Source organism: Sphaeramia orbicularis, chromosome 6, assembly GCF_902148855.1.
Source record: "Sphaeramia orbicularis chromosome 6, fSphaOr1.1, whole genome shotgun sequence".
Lineage (NCBI taxonomy): Eukaryota > Metazoa > Chordata > Actinopteri > Kurtiformes > Apogonidae > Sphaeramia > Sphaeramia orbicularis.
The window spans coordinates 48,961,594-48,981,185 of record NC_043962.1 but is presented as its reverse complement, the minus strand read 5'-3'; the positions used below and the strand labels follow the sequence as shown (position 1 = coordinate 48,981,185).

At 37.7% G+C, this 19,592-nt stretch overlaps 2 protein-coding genes and 1 non-coding gene across 4 annotated transcripts in view; 2 read left to right on the top strand and 1 right to left on the bottom strand.

The window, feature by feature from the left end:
* The first annotated feature begins 1,878 nt into the window (after positions 1 to 1,878).
* On the top strand, positions 1,879 to 1,971 carry trnay-gua (transfer RNA tyrosine (anticodon GUA)). Its single transcript has 2 exons — positions 1,879 to 1,915; positions 1,936 to 1,971. It is a non-coding gene; the product is annotated as a tRNA-Tyr (tRNA).
* Positions 1,972 to 4,004: 2,033 nt separating this feature from the next.
* Positions 4,005 to 16,412, bottom strand: hal (histidine ammonia-lyase). Its single transcript, XM_030137036.1, is given in 21 exon segments — positions 4,005 to 5,016; positions 5,104 to 5,173; positions 5,294 to 5,402; positions 6,633 to 6,767; positions 8,477 to 8,642; positions 8,735 to 8,800; positions 8,948 to 9,028; positions 11,809 to 11,867; positions 12,287 to 12,382; positions 12,489 to 12,636; positions 13,306 to 13,353; positions 13,534 to 13,673; positions 13,816 to 13,941; positions 14,520 to 14,557; positions 14,650 to 14,716; positions 14,857 to 14,886; positions 14,889 to 14,928; positions 15,007 to 15,081; positions 15,175 to 15,202; positions 15,325 to 15,385; positions 15,542 to 16,412. Coding segments are annotated over 21 exon segments (1,962 nt in total). The 5' UTR covers positions 15,789 to 16,412; the 3' UTR covers positions 4,005 to 4,884.
* Positions 16,413 to 17,520: 1,108 nt separating this feature from the next.
* LOC115421251 (ETS domain-containing protein Elk-3-like) overlaps positions 17,521 to 19,592 on the top strand; it is an 11,871-nt gene continuing 9,799 nt past the window's right edge. The window contains exon 1 of one of the 2 annotated variants that reach the window (XM_030137046.1): positions 17,521 to 17,899. The gene's annotated coding sequence lies outside the window, so the exon portion shown is untranslated. Of the gene's footprint in view, positions 17,914 to 19,592 lie in introns of both variants that reach the window. The other variant, XM_030137045.1, reaches the window with a different exon arrangement.

Below are 19,592 nucleotides of genomic sequence, written 5' to 3'. Positions count from 1 at the left end.
ACTGATTATTTTAAACATCAAGTAAGGTCATGACAGGTAGCAGCTTACCTGATTCCTTAGATACTGGTGTGTGCGTTGCTTGTGCTTGCATTCTCTACCTCTCGACAAAACGCGAGTAGAGGGATGACATTTGAGTTGCCTTTAACAAACTTTGGCATCTCATAGCCTCTTATTACACTTCATGCATCTGTCAGATAGGCCATCTGGATGTAATCATTTTCTTACTTGATCCTATCTCGTATTTCCCTTTCATTAAGTGGCGTCTGTTCTTCAACGAACTGAATTCGGGGCATGGTATTTTAAAATTCAGTCTGACCTGAAACTCAGCCTTCACCATTGTAACTAACAGTCTGTTTCTCTTATCAAGCATCCGCTGAAATGATGCGCGAGCGAGATAGGCTATGTTATGGACTTAATACTCAGTTCCATTATTCAGGGTGTGCCGCAGCCCCTTTAAAAGCTACAGATGAAGTGCGTCCTATCCATGTGACAAACAGCACTAGTGATGGGACTGTTGGCTCTTTGAAGGGAACCGTTCAATCAGGAGCCGTTCACTGAAAAGAGCCGTTCAAAAGATTGGCTCTTTTATGTTTTTGGCGTTCTTTTGAAACACCAATGTTTTAATGACTAAATAGTCTATATGTGATGATTGACATTACATTTTAAAGATGTTTAATTGGCGCGGCAGTAAATATTATCTTACCTAAAAAAGAATCGTTAGTTCAAATGTGTGGGCTAAATCTATGTCATGAGAGGTGACATTAGACATGATGGAATTGGACCAAAAACATCACGGTACATTATGTGGACTAGTCTGTAGCCTAAAAATTAAGAAGAAAATAAAACATTTTCGTATGAAATAACATTTTATTCTCCTCAATACAAGAACAATAAATGTGTGTAAACACATATAAAAACTGCACAAAACACAACAGTGATTAATCACTGCAATTGCTGAAATACCTGAACTATAGTGCAGTTCTCAGAACAAGAACAGTATGTGTGTAAACATACAGAAAAAATGCACAAAACACAAAAGCGATTTATCATTGCAATTACTTAAATACCTTAACAACTGTAGTGCATTTTCCCTCAGAACAAGAACAATAAATGTTGTAAACATACGGAAAAAATTGCACAAAACACATCAGTGATTAATCACTGTTATTAATAAAGAAAGAAAGAAAGAAAGAAAGAAAGAAAGAAAGAAAGAAAGAAAGAAAGGAAGGAAGAACGGCTCTTTACAAAGACTCGGTTCCCATCGTTCATTTCAAAGAGCCGTTCAAAAGATTCAATTCGTTCGTGAACGTCACATCACTAGACAGCACACACACACGCACACGCACGAGGAATGGCTCCGCTTCAGGCATGGACAAACCGGGACATTCCGTGTCCCGGGAGAATTATGAAATTTTTGGGGAGCCGCTACAAAAAACGGACAATCCCGGTAAAGCCGGGACAGGTGGCAAGGTTTTGCTGCTCTGCCCTAACTAGTAGATTAAGGAGTTACATTTCACCTGTTGAATGAGGGTGAAGTAAGTTTAGCTTTCTTATCGTTATTTATTTATTAACTTCGTTCAAGTTATACTGACTGACGAGTGCTTTTTTTCATCCAAATGTGCAACTTTTGGTGATTTTTTTTCGTGGTTTTGTTTGTTGTGTGCAGCAGGCTGATGTGTCATATGTGGCGCTACGTTGACAAGCGCTAGCATATAAACAGCGTTAGCGTGTGTTACATAGTGAGAGATCAGAAGTAGCGTTTAGCTTCACATTGTGAAACTCGACAACGTAAACGTACAATAAAACTTCATATCAGGCAGTAGATCATTAGTCCTACAGGTCTTTAAATATAATAGTATACAAAGTTGCTGTAGTGATCCTTCGATAGCTCAGTTGGTAGAGCGGAGGACTGTAGAGGTTGGAAGCGAAACAGGCATCCTTAGGTCGCTGGTTCGAATCCGGCTCGAAGGAGACATTTTCTTCCTAAGTGACGCATATCAATTTCATTATTGGGCTAACTATTTCTGTTCCACTGTTCGTTGATTGAATTCTCTCCTTAGAATTTTTGTTTACAATTTGATGCATTTGGAAAAGCTTCATAAAATGTGTTTGAATGTTTTAATAACCTTTTACAAAGTGTGCAGAACAAGGATCTTTGTTTCTTGTCCGGTTCTTTTAACTAACGCGATTCTTTCGATTCATGCGTCTGTTGCAAATTAGATAGATAGATAGATAGATAGATAGATAGATAGATAGATAGATAGATAGATAGATAGATAGATAGATAGATAGATAGATAGATAGATAGATAGATAGATAGATAGATAGATAGATAGATAGATAGATAGATAGATAGATAGATAGATATTAAGGGGTAGACCTCCTGATACTTAGGGACTTTCCATCACTACAAAATTTGTGTAAATCCTGTGCTGTGCTGTCAGTAGTGTGTCTCCTCCAAACGACTGCAGGTCCAGCCGTTGCTTTGGGAATAACTGACAGGTCAAAGAAGACACAGAAATGATAAGAAAATGCAACACTTACCATGATGACACTTGAAATATTAACCCCCTTAGTAATGAGCAGGTCCAGAGTGTGCCCTCTGCTATGGGTGGGCTCACTCACATGCAGAATTACACCAAAGGTTTAAATGACAGCACAGAGTTCTTTAGCATTTCTGTCACACATGTTGTCCACGTATACATTCAGGTCACCTGTACTGATAATACAGTCAAACTGTGCACACAAATAATATAAGTACTTCATTACATGTACTACTTACATTACTCCACTGCTTGCAACAGACAATTCAGAGGACATACATTGTTTTAACCTGTGTACAGAGGTTTGTAGACACTGTTAGATACGTCTTTGCAAGCAACTTATGTTTAATATGAGATCAACCCACTCTTATCATATTGTTTTCGTCAAAGTTTTGCTTATAATGGTAAATGTATTCTTAGATTGAACCATATGTGAGCTTCTGTCCCATACAATACAATGTTATGTTTGTGCAAGTTTTTTTTGACCAGCATTGTTCCTGCATATCTGTGACCTGCCTCCCCTTTCTCCTTCAGAATTTTCTTCACAGCGCCTCCATGTGGCAGAACAACATGTCAACCTGTTTCAATGAGTAAGAGCTGTTGCTAAACTGCAAACTTCCCTAATCCAAAACAGACACAGGCAGACAAGGGCTTTTCGTGAATATTAGTAAGTTTCTTTGTTGCATTAAAAAAAATCTCTATATACATTACAATTGCATTACTAGTCTAAAATGAAAAATAAAACAAAACAAAACAAAACAGAGAACTAGGTTAAAATGAATGGAAAGTAGTTAGCCTTGTTTCCTAAAAACCTCTCTGGGAGCTCTTGTAAACCAGAGCTGCTGACCATCAGCCAAAAATCTTGGGGCAACGCAGGTCAGTTGAATGCCTAAATAAACCTGCTGACATAGAATGAATCACCTTCATGACATGATTTGTGAAATTACACACAGGGCTGTCATCTCTTGTGGTTGTGTTGAAAGATTAAAACTTTTTTACTTATGTAGAAATGCCTATTTTCAATGAATGTCTCATATGTCACTTAGATGTAGGATGACCAGGTTCCAAGAAACCAAAGAGTGTGATTGTGTGTGCCATTGTACCAAGGCATTCATTTAAACTGAATGTCTTCTTAACTTAAAAAGCAAACAAACACAATATCATTGATCAATTTGGTCTCCTCAGATGTACTTAACACAACTTGGTATTTTCAACTCCTGTTGCTTGTAAAGAGTAAAAACCTTTAATCAGAATAAAGACTGAAGTGACTTTGAGACAAAATAAAATGAGCAAAAGTGAATAAAATAATAAATCTGTGGAGCAAAATAATAAAAAGGAAGAAGTTATTTAAATAATTAACAAAATCGACAGGATTGACAAACATGACTAAAACAATTAACAAAATTTATAAATAATCACAAAATTAACAAAGTCAATAAAATTAACATAAACTATCACCAGTAATCAAACCACATGTAAACCATCATATCCTACACTGAGTCATCAGTAAAACCCATGTAGTTAGAGATGGCAGCATTTGTGGACAATTTTTTATGTTTTTATGTTCAGTCTCCAATATATTTTACTGAAAAAAGTGACTGGCCTAATTTTTTTTATATATTCTGTTAAACATAATTCTCAGACAAACCAAATGTAAAACTGAGACTTGAGCTCAATGAATTAAATTACATTTGACCCCGGAAGTTGTCTGACAGAACAGGTAAAAAAAAAAACTAGATACATTCAGGAGAATCAGACATCACCAAACATGTTCTAGGTCTGTGAGGGTTAAGTGGTATCTGAGGTGAAGTCATTTTTCTGAACCACAAACCAACCAAATGCCAGAAGCAGACTCCAATCACTCTGCAAAGAACAGAACTTAAAACTTTTTATTGTTGTATTATGTATAGTTAGCAATCATTTAAAATTTCATACAGAAAACTATGTTTGTTTTAACAATGTTTACGCTACATCATTATAGATACATTTGTTATGAAAGTAGTACAATGGCTGAGGTAGTAATGTGGCAATAAAAACTAAATCAGTCATTTTAAAAGGGATAATAAAAGATAAATATAAAAGTCAATACACAGCAATGTAGTGCAGGATATATGCAAGGTCAGTACCAAGTAATTACTAGAAAATACTGCCTACATTTTATACTTGCTTTTCAATTGCCATTAATACCATATATTTAAAAAAAAAAAGAAAAATACATGCATTACAAATTAAATTACTTATCACCCTTTTGTTCAGTCAGTGGTCATGAATAAGATCCTCAAAAATCTTTAAAAATCATCCTTTAATTTCAGTTATTACAAAACATTTTGTGAATGTACATTCACTCATGACGAACTCGCTTCCTTGGTGACGCTGGTGGGTCCAAAGAGAATGCCGTGGGAGAGACAGGACGAGATTCAGGGATGTACTCTGTTTGATACTTGTCAATGTAAGGCTTAGCAACTTGCCACACCTAAAATATACACACGACATTTAAAAACATTAAGGTTTATACCTGTGGGAGCGCACGGTGTAACTCTTCACTGCTACAAACACTTACTTTTTGGTCGAGGAGTAGCCTGTGAACAGCTTCGATATCTGGAGACATGAATCTGTCCTTAATCCATGGCCTGTTAGTGTCAGAAAAGGACAGGAAGGCATAAGTGGAGCAGTGGATAAACATTAACTCTCCTGTACATCACTTCAAAGGACTAAAAGTTGTGTACCTTGGCCACATCTGTTTGACTTACTTGACTACACTGCGCACAAGTTCATAGACCTTCTCCAGTGGAGTAGTGGTCCGAAGTGGACGGAGGAACTCGATGCCCTGACAGGCTGCCAACAGCTCTATAGCGAGAACTAACACAGACAATGCTGATTAGATTTGGCAAAAACACACATTGCTGATGAAATTCTAACTTATTGATTTAGACTTGATGAAATGATACTCTCATTTTAACAGAAACTTTATTTTAATAGTTACAATTATTTGGTTGCACAACATCTTACGTTACAAGACTATTCTGTTATAAGGAGTAAAGTCACAGTGCTCTGCTCCTGCCTTTTCAATGTATGTAAAAGCTTTACAATTTTTATTTAAAATGACACAGGGGAATATCACAAAGTAGCTTTTACATGACCATAGAGTAACCACTGGAGTGTATTCCCATACTATTACAGATCCATGACCACTTTTAACAGGCAGCAGCAATGTAGGTGAAAATCTTGCATGACTCATGAGGTACTTTTTCCTCTGTTTCTTATCTGTTCACGCTACCTTTTCCAGGAGATTGTCATTAAACTCCAAGCTTCTGCCACTGAGCTTTGATTTGGAACACAGTGACTGTTTGCTGATACTGTTTCATAGTTGGTGGACACTGGCAGGATTTACAACCTTTGCACTTATTGTTGCAGAAATAGAACATGTAGATAATTTCAACAAGTTTTCTTCAAGCTAATGTAAAATTAGGAATCTTAAAACATAAATCAAATACAAACATTGTAATTACATGTTTCGTTTGTGGTTATGTTAAAACATTGTGATTATTATAGGAACGTATCAATATTTATGCGTTTATCAGTGCATCATCATTGTGTATCTGTATCTCCAATCTGTCATTAAAGCTGCTCGATAGGTTTTTTTTTTAGCTTCACTGGGGAAACTTCCATCGATATCTTTCAGTATATAGCCATTCAAGTTGTCTTAGAGGGAAGGACAATTCTGCATGTAGCTTCTTCTTGCCTGTGTTTTCAGTTTATAGAAAATCTACTGTATAATGCCCAGATTTTCTCTAATCACCGGCAGGGTTGAATATGTGATTGACAGGCTTAAATACCAATTGCTGATCAGTTTCAGTCTGACACAACCAGGACAAGATTCCTGTCTTGAATTGTATCCATAACAGCAAGAAACAACATCAGGTCCATTTATATATATTTAATCTTATCTATATTTAATCAAGACTGAGAAGAGAAGCTGCAGAAGTACAGTTGTATTATCACATTCTGCTTTTTTTTCCTTGGTACTTTGGCTTCTGAAGCTTTATATACAGTTACACTACCAGTGTGGGAGGCAACATTTAAACTTACCTTGTTCCACATGCTCCACCACCCGCAGGGCCTTCCTCGCAGCCCATCCTCCCATAGATACATGGTCTTCTGTCGCAGCACTTGTAGATAAGGAGTCCACAGAAGATGGATGACACAAAACTTTATTCTCTGACACTGGACAAAACAAAAAACAGTATATATGTAATTATAGTAGAGTTCACACAAATTTTACAAAACAAGATCTGTGTTCAAGTATTCTAGATGAAATTCATTGTTTATTAAACTGTATATTAACTAACAAAACATTAACTGGTTTGGCTTATTATTCTGTGTTGCATCAAGGTTTCACAAGCTATCATTATTTGTAGAATTCAATGAATAATTCACATTGTGGTCAAATATATTGGACACATCAAACCTATGGCTTGTAGGACTTTCCACTCTCACTGATTTGAAATTTCATCACGACATAAATCTTCATACCAGTTGCTGATGATAATTATCATGATAATGTAAAATATTTAGGTTTAATGCTGTTTTTTGCTCCTGAGTGACAGTTGAAGAAACCAGATGGTTAATTGTGGAAAAAGATAAAGATTATTTATGGTCAGAATATGATGAATATGTCAGAAATCTAGATGTCAGAGAATTTCAAGGTAAAATTAGGTAAAAATAATATCTTAAGTATTTTATAAGTGTAGATGACAATTTAATCAAAACAACATAAGACAAAATTTACAGCATTTACCACAATGATATCCATTGCTAACAAAATAATCTGACATTTGTCATTATTGTTCTGTCACCTCACCCTGTTAGCAATGCAACACTTAACTTCAGTGTGTCCCAAAACTTTAATACTTGGATAAGGTGTATTTAGCTTCTCAACAGGTATTATTGACTATGAGGGAAAAACAGCTGCAAAAAAAAAAAAAAAATTGCATCCAGAATTGTCTACATCAGTGTTTTTCAACCTTTTCAACCATTTATGGAGAGTTAAGAGAGACAATCAAAATACATAAAAGACATGACAAACTCTGAAGGAGAAACTGAAGCACTGTGGTACTGTTTATCTTTCAAATGTTCAATGTGGCTGGTTTAAGATGTTACAGCTCTTTCATAATTCATAGTTTGAGTTATTGTTTGTTCAGTATTAATTTGCAGCCTTGTAAATACAAGCTGGACTGACTGTACATATCCTGACCAAGGAAAATAAAATTCTCACTTTGTGCAGTAATCTCTACCTGGCTTTTCTGCCTCTGTCCATAATAATATAGATTATATAGCCTAAATGTCATCTAAAATTAACATTTATTGGCAACATAGAATAGCAAACAATTACATGATCAAAAACAAATTAATTTTAGCAAAAAAAGTCTCCATTTTGAATGTCTGGGATTGCCAGAAATTTGTGACATTAAAATGGGGTCACGAGCCAAAAAAGGTTGGGAACCACTGGTCTAGATGTTTTGTAATTGGTTTAATGCTCAGTGATTCAGATTTATTTGTTGATGGATAATTTAAGTAGCCTATTCATTACTTAAGTATTCATTTCTTACATGTTCAGTTTAACAGTTTCTACTGAAGTTAAAAATAGAAAATTTCAATTTGTGATTATATTTTTTCAGGGCAGCAGTATTGGTCAATTAATTGACTGTCAATTTTTTGCTAATAGAAAGCATTGTTATAACAGGGTTTTTTCTCTATATAAAGCTTAATTTTTAAGCATTTTCTTATTTTCCTTTATTATCTGCTCTATCTTTTTGTACAGTATTGAGTTGCAAGCATTGTTATAAAAATCCACTATCGATCGACCTCTACAGTCTCTCTACAAACTGTACTGCACTTATTATTATGCCATTGTTAATTTTTTCCACACTGACCTAAGGCAGCAGCTGTGCAATGAGCAATCATGAATCCTGAGTTGAGTCCTCCCTCATTGACCAGGAAAGCCGGTAGCTCACTCAGAGAAGGGTTACACAACCTCTCAATCCGCCTCTCACTGATGGAGGCCAGCTCATGGACGGCGATAGCCAAGAAGTCCAGAGCCTAAAAGAGAGAGCAATAGATGCTTAAATAATTAGGAAATAAGTCCATAGCCAGTATAATAAAGGTGTTTTAAGAATTACAAACATGGATACCTTTGCTGGGTATTCTCCGTGAAAATTCCCCCCAGAAATGGTCTCACCTCGCTCTGCAAATACCATCTAGTGTAGCAGTTAAGAACATGTATTCACACCAGAAAAATATATGAAACGTATAAATTTTTGATTTTACAATGAACAAGTCAAAAGAAAAGTGGCACATATTGATAAATCAAAGCAATATGTAGTGTGTCAGTCAAAGAAAGATACAGGGTTGTCAGTGGCACTGTTGATCTCTGTGTTGATGATATTTTGGACAAATTTTATTGTGTCATTGGTCACTCCATGAACCTGTGGATGAAGAGAGAATATTACAGCCAGAAACAGACCATCTACTAGGGCCAATTGAGGTAAAAACATAAAAAAAATAAATTAAAAAAAAAATTATCAAGCATGGCGTTAATGTTTAGGGCTAATCTGAAACTTGTATATTCTCTGAGAATACACCCATGAATAATTATATAAAGAAAACTCAAGCTATGCTAGGTATAAATGCAGAAAAGGTACTGCAAGACTGTAATGTAGCTCAGTGTGTTGTGGGTTGGACTGCAATGTGGAGGTTTACTGAGGTTTATATTCTAGAGCAATTACCTTCAACCTTTAATTGTAAATGGTTGCATTATTTATGTTCTGAGGGTTGATTTGCATTTTACTGTTTAGATTAAAAAAATGGTAGCTGGTTTGTGTCATTCAGTTGATCAGTTGGTTGATCAGTTGATCATACTGGTTTTATTAGACCTTAGTGCAGCTTTCGATACTGTCGACCATCACATCCTTCTGCAACGTTTGGAAAAATCAATTGTTATCAAAGGATCAGCATTAATTTGGTTCAAATCCTATCTAACAGGTCGTTCTCGCTTTAACATTAATAATGAATCCTCTCAGCGCACTATAGTTAGTTATGGACAACCTCAAGGCTCGGTTCTTGGACCAATACTGTTTATCATATACATACTTCCTTTAGGTAACTTAATAAGAAAACATTCCATCAACTTTCATTGCTACGCTGATGATACCCAATTATATTTATCCATTAAACCTGATGAAGCCAATCAGCTAGCCAAACTACAGGAGTGCATTAAAGATATTAAAGATTGGATGACCAACAGCTTTCTGCTGTTAAACTCAAACAAAACTGAAGTCATTGTGTTTGGCCCAAAAACTGTTAGGGATGCAGTGTCCAGTGAAGTAGTCACCGTGGATGGATCCCTGGATCCCAAAACCACTGTGAGGAATCTAGGCGTTGTTTTCGATCAGGATCTACTGTTTAACTCTCACATAAAACAGATTTCTAGAACTGCTTTCTTTCATCTGCGTAATATTACTAAAATTAGACATATTTTAACACAGAACGATGCAGAAAAATTAGTCCATGCTTTTATTACATCCAGACTACATTGTTGTAACTCACTTCTCTCAGGCTGTCCCAAAAAGTCCTTAAAGACCCTTCAGCTAATCCAAAATGCTGCTGCCCGTGTATTCATTAGAACCAGTATCAGAGGCCATATTTCTCCTATGTTGGTTTCTCTGCACTGGCTCCCTGTAAAAGCTAGGATAGACTTTAAAATACTCCTCCTCACTTACAAAGCCCTTCATGGCCAGGCACCTACTTATCTGAAAGAGCTTTTAGTTCCATACAATCCATCTAGAGCACTACACTCTCAACATGCAGGCTTACTGGTGGTCCCTAGAATCTCCAAAAGTAGGATGGGGGCCAGAGCCTTCAGCTATCAAGTTCCACAATTGTGGAACCACCTCCGTGCTGCGGTCCGGGAGGCAGACACCCTCTCTATGTTCAAGAGTAGGTTAAAAACATTCCTTTTTGATGAATCTTATAGTTAGGGCAGCTCAGGCTGCTCTTAGTTATGCTGCTATAGGCTTAGACTGCTGGGAGACTCATCTGGATACACTGAGCTCTTCTCTGCTCCTCCTCCTCCTCTAAGACCTCCTCTCTGCTCCTCTCTCTCCCTGACCTTTTCTCTCCTAATTTTCTCTTCTATTTACGCCCCAGTGAATACATGTTACTGACTTGACTTCTTCCCTGGAGTCTCTGTGCTTTATCGCCTCACAGGTTTTCCCAGGACCATCACAGGTTTTCCCTGGATCATCTCTGGACCTGCTGCCGTGGTCCTGCCTCTCTCCTCCTTCATCGTCATCACTCACTTATCCATATAGTTATGATAGTGTTTATTATATAGTTCTATAGCTGTTCTAGTTCAGTTATCTGTGCATCAACTGCATCCATGTCTCTCCCCCTACCTCCCCCAGTCTCTATCGCTCTCTTTTCTCCTCCTTTACTCTCTCTCTTTAACCCCAACTGGTCAAGGCAGATGGCCATCCTCCAGGAGTCTGGGTCTGCTCCAGGTTTCTGCCTGTTAAAGGGAAGTTTTTCCTCGCCACTGTCACTAGTCACAAGTGTTTGCTCCTGGAGGATTCTGTTGGGTTTCTGTAAATTGGCTTAGAGTCTGGTTTTGACCAACTCTATATGTAAAGTGTCATGAGATAACTTTTGTTATGATTTGGCGCTATATAAATATAATTTGATTGATTGATTGATTGATTGATTGATCAGTTGATGTGCATTAGTAGTTCTGTTGCCAAAACAAAACTGAAAAATATAGAATACAGTATATCTTAAATATTTTAAAAGATTAACAGGGCACAAACACCAGTTTCCTGTGTTACTAAGCTTGGCAAGACTTGTATTTCTATCAAATATAACTTCCTATTTTTTCTTGCAAATTTATGGCTATAATTTTTTTTTCAGAAATGTATCATGTTTATATGTATAATATAATTTTGTCTTGAGAATTTACTACTTTATTGTCAGAGAATATCCAAGACTTTTTATGTAAATTCATGGAAAATACTTCCTCTTTTTTCTAAAAATTTTTAAAAATTAAATTAAATTCTTTTAACCTAAAGGGCTCTGTCTGCATTCACAAATAATAAATGACCAAAGAGCACAGTAAAGTTAAAATGGTCTACATGGGATGCATCATACAAGAATCCATTGTGAATTTTACTATTTATTTACAACACTAGCTTGTCTTTTTGCTCGTGTCGGTAACCTGAGGACAGCACCGCATGGTGTAAGCATCCTGGACTCTGTCACAGAACCGGTGGCTCTCTGTTAAAAACAGCAAAAAACAGATGAAACATATTGAGTACTACAATATAAAGTGTGCACTTCAGGCTATATGGTTCCAAAAGCTATGCTTTATTAAGCCATGTGGACAAATACTTCCTCTGCATTTGACCGATTCTAACTATTTATGTCTGTGGGCAGTTGTGAAAGTACTCCAGTTGTAAAGAGAAGAAATACTGAATAAAAAGTTATATGAATAATATATTCATGATAAATTTGTGTATGAAAAAGCCTTCTCAAACATAAAAAATAACATGCAAAAGCAAAATGGTGTTACCTCTCTTCACCTTAAATCTGCACTGAATCTGTGTTGCTAAGATGTGAGGCATTTAGGAAAAACAATCCATGATTAAATAGCATCATGACTTTTACTGTTGCAGAATCTGTGTTAACTCCCTGACCTGCGATCTGGGACGGATGGTGATCAGAGTCCAGAAGTGAGCGGAAGCGTAGAGCTACTTCTATCTGTCCTGGGTGGGGCCGTAGCGAATGGATATCTATGTGAGGAGAGACCAGAACATGAAGGACACAACAGAGTCAACAAGCTGCAGGTAAATTATCTGATGTAGCTTCAAGATTTCATTCACCGCTGATGCTTCTCACCACTATCGAAGGCCTTTGTGGTTCCCTTTAACACCTCGAGGGTCAGAGCAGCGATGATGTCTGCCTGCCGGGCAATTGCCTGAGCTCGTTCCACTGCTTCTGCTCCCAGAGAGGTGATCATTTGGGTCCCATTGATCAGAGCAAGGCCCTGTAAGAAACAGACTCGGGGTGAGAGTCTGTTGTTTCTGAAGCCACTTAAAAATATAATAAATTCTATGAATCTTTGAATGAACAATATGAACAAAGGAATGAATCCTACAAGAAAAACCTGTCAGATCTCTGGAGTTCTTTGACAGACTTGGAAACTTTTAAACCTGTCTTTTAATAAGTGCATGTAGAGATGTAATTTACATGTGTGGTATGAATTATTGGGATTAATATGGTTTAAGAACACTGATTCTAGATGAAAAATAGTCATTTAAAGGAAAATAACCAAAACATGACAGAAAAATGAAGAAATTTTGCACAATATGGGACCTTAGTGTTAATCAGCAGTTTTGTAAATCATTTGATGTCACAGATTCATTCATTCTGTCTTTTAAGATTCTTTAAGTCAGCAAATAAATAAACAAACTGCCACTAAGTTATGATAATAAGTAAACTAAAAGAATTAAAAAATAAATAAATAAATAAAAACTTCTTACACACCTATAAAACTAACTAAACAGGAACCAAACTAAAACTAATGAGGAAAATCTCACAACTACAATAACTACATTGTGCAAATATTTACAGAGAGCATTCACATAAACACTGATTTGTTTAGCTGAGGCAACAGATGTTAAACATGAGAGAGCCTAACTGCTTTAAACATTACCTCTTTAGGTTTTAGCATTATTGGCTTCAGTCCATGGGCCTCCAGGACCTGACCAGAGATGAAAGGATTATAAACATGTTAAAGGTCAAGGGTCATCAAAAAGTAAACATGCTTTGCTACTGGACCTTGCAGCCTTTCACTCTTGCAGGCAAAAGGCACACTGTAGCCCAAAGTGGGTTGAAATAGCAACTCATAATCTCATAATCAAAAAAGGTTATGAGAGCTCACGTATTTGGCATCTGCCCAGCCACTCTTGGGTGACCACATTTTTCCCTCTCCCATTAGTCCCAGGGCCAGGTGAGAGAGAGGAGCCAGATCTCCACTCGCACCTACTGTCCCCTTCTCTGGGACAAAGGATAGACAGGATGCTGAAGGGGGAAATATTAGACAAGAACAGTCATGTAATAGATCAAATCCCTGTTGACTGATTTCCTACAGGAGTCATGTACAGTGTGTTAGTGACCGTGTCAGATAATGTAAATGAAGGCTTCAGTTCCAGTTGGTGCTCACCATTGAAGGCCTGGATCATGGCATGTAGGGTTTCCAGAGAAATCCCACTATGCCCTTTGGCCAGGATATTGATTCTCAGAGCCAGTAACATGCGGGTTCTCTCTGGACTCAGTGGGTTTCCTAAACCTACAGACCAGATAGCAGCATTAGGGACACATTGAATTTATTTAGTGTTTGAAATACAGCTTTGGAAAAAATTGTGATGTGGTGTTGAAGTGCAGTGTTTGCCTCTTCTTTTCTTGCAGATGTTGCAGGACCTCCACCGATCCTTAAAAAGTCTAGGTTTAAACTGTAAGCTTTAAAAGTCTGGAATTGTAGGAGGGGAGGTATTGAATTTGATCTGGACCAGAATCAGTGAATATGACTGTTTTGTTCAGCGTTTCTCCACTGCACTGAAAGGTTAATGTTTATACAAGTCATCCAGGGATCAAAACTCTGAGTCTATATTGAGTTTTTCTGTTATTACTGTCATTATTTAACCAGTTTGTTGAATTACATACTAAATTTCCATTGCTGAAGGGTTGTTATATTGAATTTCTAGAGAAAAAAAATGTTACAGAATTATTTCCAAAGCTATATATATATATATATATATATATATATATATATATATATATATATATAGTTATTTATTTTATTATTATTATTATCATTATTATTATTATTATTGAGCTATGTGAGTTCGTATTGGATAGCTTTATTACCTGCTGAGTGAGACCGGACAAGGTTTTCCTGCAGCTCCCTGTGGAAAGAAAAGCCATGAGCACTTATATGAGGCCTTATTTTCTCAACAGAAATCTAAAGTTTAATATGAAAATAATAAAATGTCTTTACTTCAGTTTGCTGACAGGAATAACAGTGCGGGCAAATTTGCCAAAACCTGTTGTGATTCCATAGACGACTATAGAGGCAAGACAGAAACAAAGACAGTTGAGTACAGGGGTCATAATCAGTCAAACAGTAAATTAATCAGTGCATTCAAAGCCTTTCAACACCAACAGATTAATTTAAGATTAATGTAAGGCCTGAAATAATGTTAACCTTTGTTTTCTTTGACAATGGTGTCCAAAGTTCTCTGGATTGCACAACTTTCCTTTCTGCCTCCGGAGTCAGCTGAAACGTTAATGAAAAGACTGATATGTTGAGTCAAAGATTAACACAGAATGACAAAAACGGTTTGCTGATCGTTACCTTTATCTTGTAGAGTCCCCTGCCCAGGTTGACCAGGTCTGTTGATGTCAAGCTGTTGCCATCCAAGGAAATATACTGCATAAAGAGATAGATGTTAATCAATAGCTGTGTTTAAGAATTACTCTGTATTTTCAGTATGTACTGGAAATGACTGAAACAGACACTCACTTCTCCAGGTTCTTTGTAGGCTGCGGTTCTATTTCACAGCTCAGTTAAGGAGCACAACAAAATGCTGTTCTATCCCAGAATTTGAACCAGTGTTATAGTTTTTTTTTTATGTTATATTGCAAGTATTCACTCAAAACCTCGTAAGGATACAGATGAGAAACTCCGGGCTGACACGGGATGAAGTCGGGAGACATGGTGTCTCCTTCAATAGCTGAAATTAGAAGACAATGATAGTGAATGCCTTACATACTAAATTATTTCAAAGTTTTGTCTTTATAACTCCTCAGGTACAATTAGGACAAATTACGCACGGCTAGCAGTAACATGTTTTCCAAGTATTTGCTTGAAAAATCCATACGTTCATTACCAAGTTCGACAAAGTCATTATCCTCGAGAACATCCTCGATGGTGTCCTCCGTGTCCAACAAACCCAAACCCTGGCACCTGCGCACAACAAAACGCGCGTCCTTCACAGCGGTGATGCCGCCGTTGTCAGGTTTATTCTTTACATATCGTTTAAGAGCTTCTAGTCCAAGCCACTGGATCGTGTTTGACGTATCCCGGCAGGGTACTGCCAGCCACTCATCTCTAATGTGGACAGTGAAACGAGGCATTGCGCGTTAGTGGGACTACAGCAATGAGCCGTATGCGCCTCTCTCCAAGGTACCACCTTCAGTTGCTGGTAGTGGTTCCACCAATCAGATGCTCCGCGTTAAGGGACACGCCCCGCCGCTGCCTCACCTCTAGAGACGGCTGAACCCCATAGGTCGGTCACACGATTGTATGGAGTATAATGACCCAAAGGCGTTCACGTGATGTGGATATGGACCTGTGGAACACAACATGGACAAACAGTGTTTGAAGAATCCAAATATCCAATCCAAGAATACGGTTAAAGTGAACCGGTCTCTCCGCATATTTCTGTTACCTAATTAGACGTGTAACAACCAAGAAACACAGTGTTTCACACCAGCAACATATTAAAGGAGGTAGCTGACTATTTACATAATGATCAATGATAGCTGTAGCATTTGTGGAAAAAATAATTTGCAAAGAAAAAAAATAGGCCTGTGTGAGGCCTTCATGGACCCTCAGACATTTCATCAATTAGTGGAACTGCAGAATTCAGTGCGTTAAGGAGCATGTGTTTACGTTTTCATTTTGTTTAATTTGGTTCCGTCTTACGAAAAATCTTCAACCGAGAGTTTAATGTTTAAAATATTTAAAGAGTATATTGCATTTATGGAGTCACTGTTAGGCTTACTTTAACCTCATGCTAAACTAGATCCAATCCCATATTATCACGGAAGTTTATATATTTAGGATAAAACACTGATGTTTGTATTCAAATTCAGTATTTACACATACAAATGTGTATGTAGCTGCTGTGCAGTCACACTACTTTTATCCAGTTTCCATACAGGCCCAGTAGAAATAGTGAATTTAATACATGATGTGACTCCATCAGGCTGGGCTTTGAGTGATTTGATTTTATCTGCTAATACATCTGATGTATCTGCTGATATCTTTATTAGTGAATAGTTAGTTAATCTTTAAAATACCACACCATTGACACAAGGCCAAACTATGACATGATCAGGAAAATCATCTCGTGATGTCATCTTCATATTCTATCTGGATAATTCTCATAAGAATTCATTGGCTCTGACCATATAATTTTCAATGATAATAACAATCATTATTGGATTTTTTTCCCCCTATAGAGTTTATTTAGTTTGTTGCCCAAAAAAACACAAACTGTTTCATATTTTATGATAATTTTACCAAAAAGTCTGGTTTCAGACTAAAAATCTTGTGTCATAAAAATAGCAAATCAAATGAAATATGACTTTTAGGTCCTGTTAATTTGTATAATAAACTGATAAAACGACGCACAAACAAAGTTTCTAACTGAACTCAGAAACCTGTGGGTCTTCAGATCATCTGTTTGACGTCATGAGCTTAGAAACACTGAATAAAACTTAGAAAAGTCTCATGCAGCACTTCCAGTATTTAATAAAAGGTTTATATTTAATTTAAACAAAATGTATCACCATTTATTTGCACCATCTTTTGTTTAATTCTGGAGTTGTTACATAATTCCCTGTGTTTCTTATTTGACAGCCTTTCCACCTAAAATTTTATGCCAATCATGCATATCTGGTCGGTCATTTGGTTTAGTTTTAGGGTAAACAATGAATAAGTACTGTTTATTTATATTGCACACTTTTGACCACACGTCACAAATCGCTTCAAAATAAAAGTTTTCTTCGGTCTTCATAGCGCACACGGGAAAAGGAAAATCCTGCCTGAGACCAGTGGACTTCTAGACTGGAAATGGGAGTGATGGGACTACCGAGGCGCTCCTGAAGGCATCACAGTAGCCTGCGGCCTGATGATGTCAGTCGAAGGGTTGTAGGAGTTTCTGGGTGACCATGTGTGCCGACATAGAGTAGGCCTACTGCTGACCGTCAGCGGGCAGAAAGAAGAGGAGGGGAGGAAAAGTGTGTTTACACAGACGGCAAACTGCCTGGGGAATCGTAGGGGAGAGGAAGTCAGCCGGCTCTGTGTCTGCCTGCTCCAACTTCCTGCTCAGAAAAAGAAAAAGCCCAGGATCCTATTTCAGTTCAGCACAACTGTGTAGACTAGAAGCCCAGAAGTAAGCATGGAAAAACAAGGAATCACACAAGCTTCTCCGTAAAGTTTCGCACAGGGACAAGACCAAGTAAGAGATCGCAGGTAACGTAAAATAAAGTGACATGTTTCAATGAGCAGCGCTTCTTGGGCTGATAGGATGGCGGTAGAAAGTGAAATGATGTCCGATCGGTCGTGTTATCGAGCGGATTCTCTCTGAGTATCTACACTTGGCTGTGAAGTTTTTGGTTCAGGCTGAAGTTGTTCCGGCCTTTTTTATGTTTAAGTTTTTCGCAGGTATTGTACAGAGTTAGAATCAGACAAAATTCAGCTCTCTTCCGGTCCGAGCAACATCTTGAAAATGAGTCAGTGCTGTAGACTAGTCATCCAGACTTCTGTGCGTTACACTTAATGCAACTTTCATGTCCGGATACGCGCCGTCGTCTCCTAAACAAACAGGCACACAAAAGAAAAGCTCTGCAAAACGGCCTCACCGTCTAGTTGGCTGTTTAGAGATGCTTTTCTTTTGAGCCCCTGTTGAATTTTCCACCGTCTGCGAACAGGAAGAGAGCAGATTTAGTCATGGCTAAGTAATGTCTGCACACACCATCTAATCTCATTAGGAGTTTCCGTTCAGCCAACACACTGGATGGCTTTGTGCGCTCAGCAGACTTCTCAGTTCCAGCATCAGCAGCGGCTCGTCATCCCCAACCAAAACCACCACAATGTTCCTCGGAGATTCCTAGAAGGACTTCACTCCGGATCAGCGCGTTTCATTATGCCTCGTGTTGTCTCTATTACAGGACAGTAACCTTTAATCTGTCAGTTATAAACCCATCAGTCACACTTTCATGTCTCATGTCAGTTTGTACTTTTTTGTGTAAAATCTGTTAATGAATTTTGCAGGATTTCAGACCAGACAGTAGGTAGTTGCACTGTGCTATTTGCAGCATCTCTCAAAGGCGAACATGTATAAGTGACACTGGTATAATTGTAGACCTGGCGGCTCAGTGGGACTCTTGGCAGCCTCCACTTCTGCTTCTACCAGTCTGTATATCCAGCTCAGCCTGGTTCAGAGGAGGTTAAAGAGTGGACCTGGGGAAAGGGGACAATGATTTGATCTTTTGACCCCCTCCCTCTGGGATTTTTATGGAAGTGTAGCTGGACTGGGAAAACGCTCCCCTGCTGTGGGATCCCCTCTCCTCACCATTTGTCCTTGGAAGTAGAATAGGAGGAAGTCCTGACTTTGACAGGTTTGTAGTTTCACATGGCAGATAGAGAACTCAGGGGATAGCTGGTGGTGGAAACAAGTTCAGGCCTCCCTCTCCACCTCTCACTGGATGGGGGGATGTGGGGTCTGAAACACCCCTGTTATAATTGTTTTTATCACTCACTGGTCCTTCCTCACTTCCACAGATAAGACAGGAGAATACATCATGAGAATCCGATCAGTACCTCAGTCTGGACTATGAGTGATTTAACTCTATCTGCTTATACATCTGATATAACTGATGTAGCTACCAGTGAGTAGTTAAATAACCTTTAAATTATCCCACCGTAACACAAGGTCAGGCTTTAACATGATCATGACAATCATCATGTGATGTCATTTTTTTATTATATTTTGTCTCCATAATTCTACTTGGGAATTCACGGCTCTGATTATCACAGTATCATTTTAAACAATCATCATTATTGTGATATTTTTCCTCCTATAGGTTGATTTTGTTAACACTGCCAAGTAATACACAAAACGTTTCAGTGTTTTTTCCTACATTTATTTC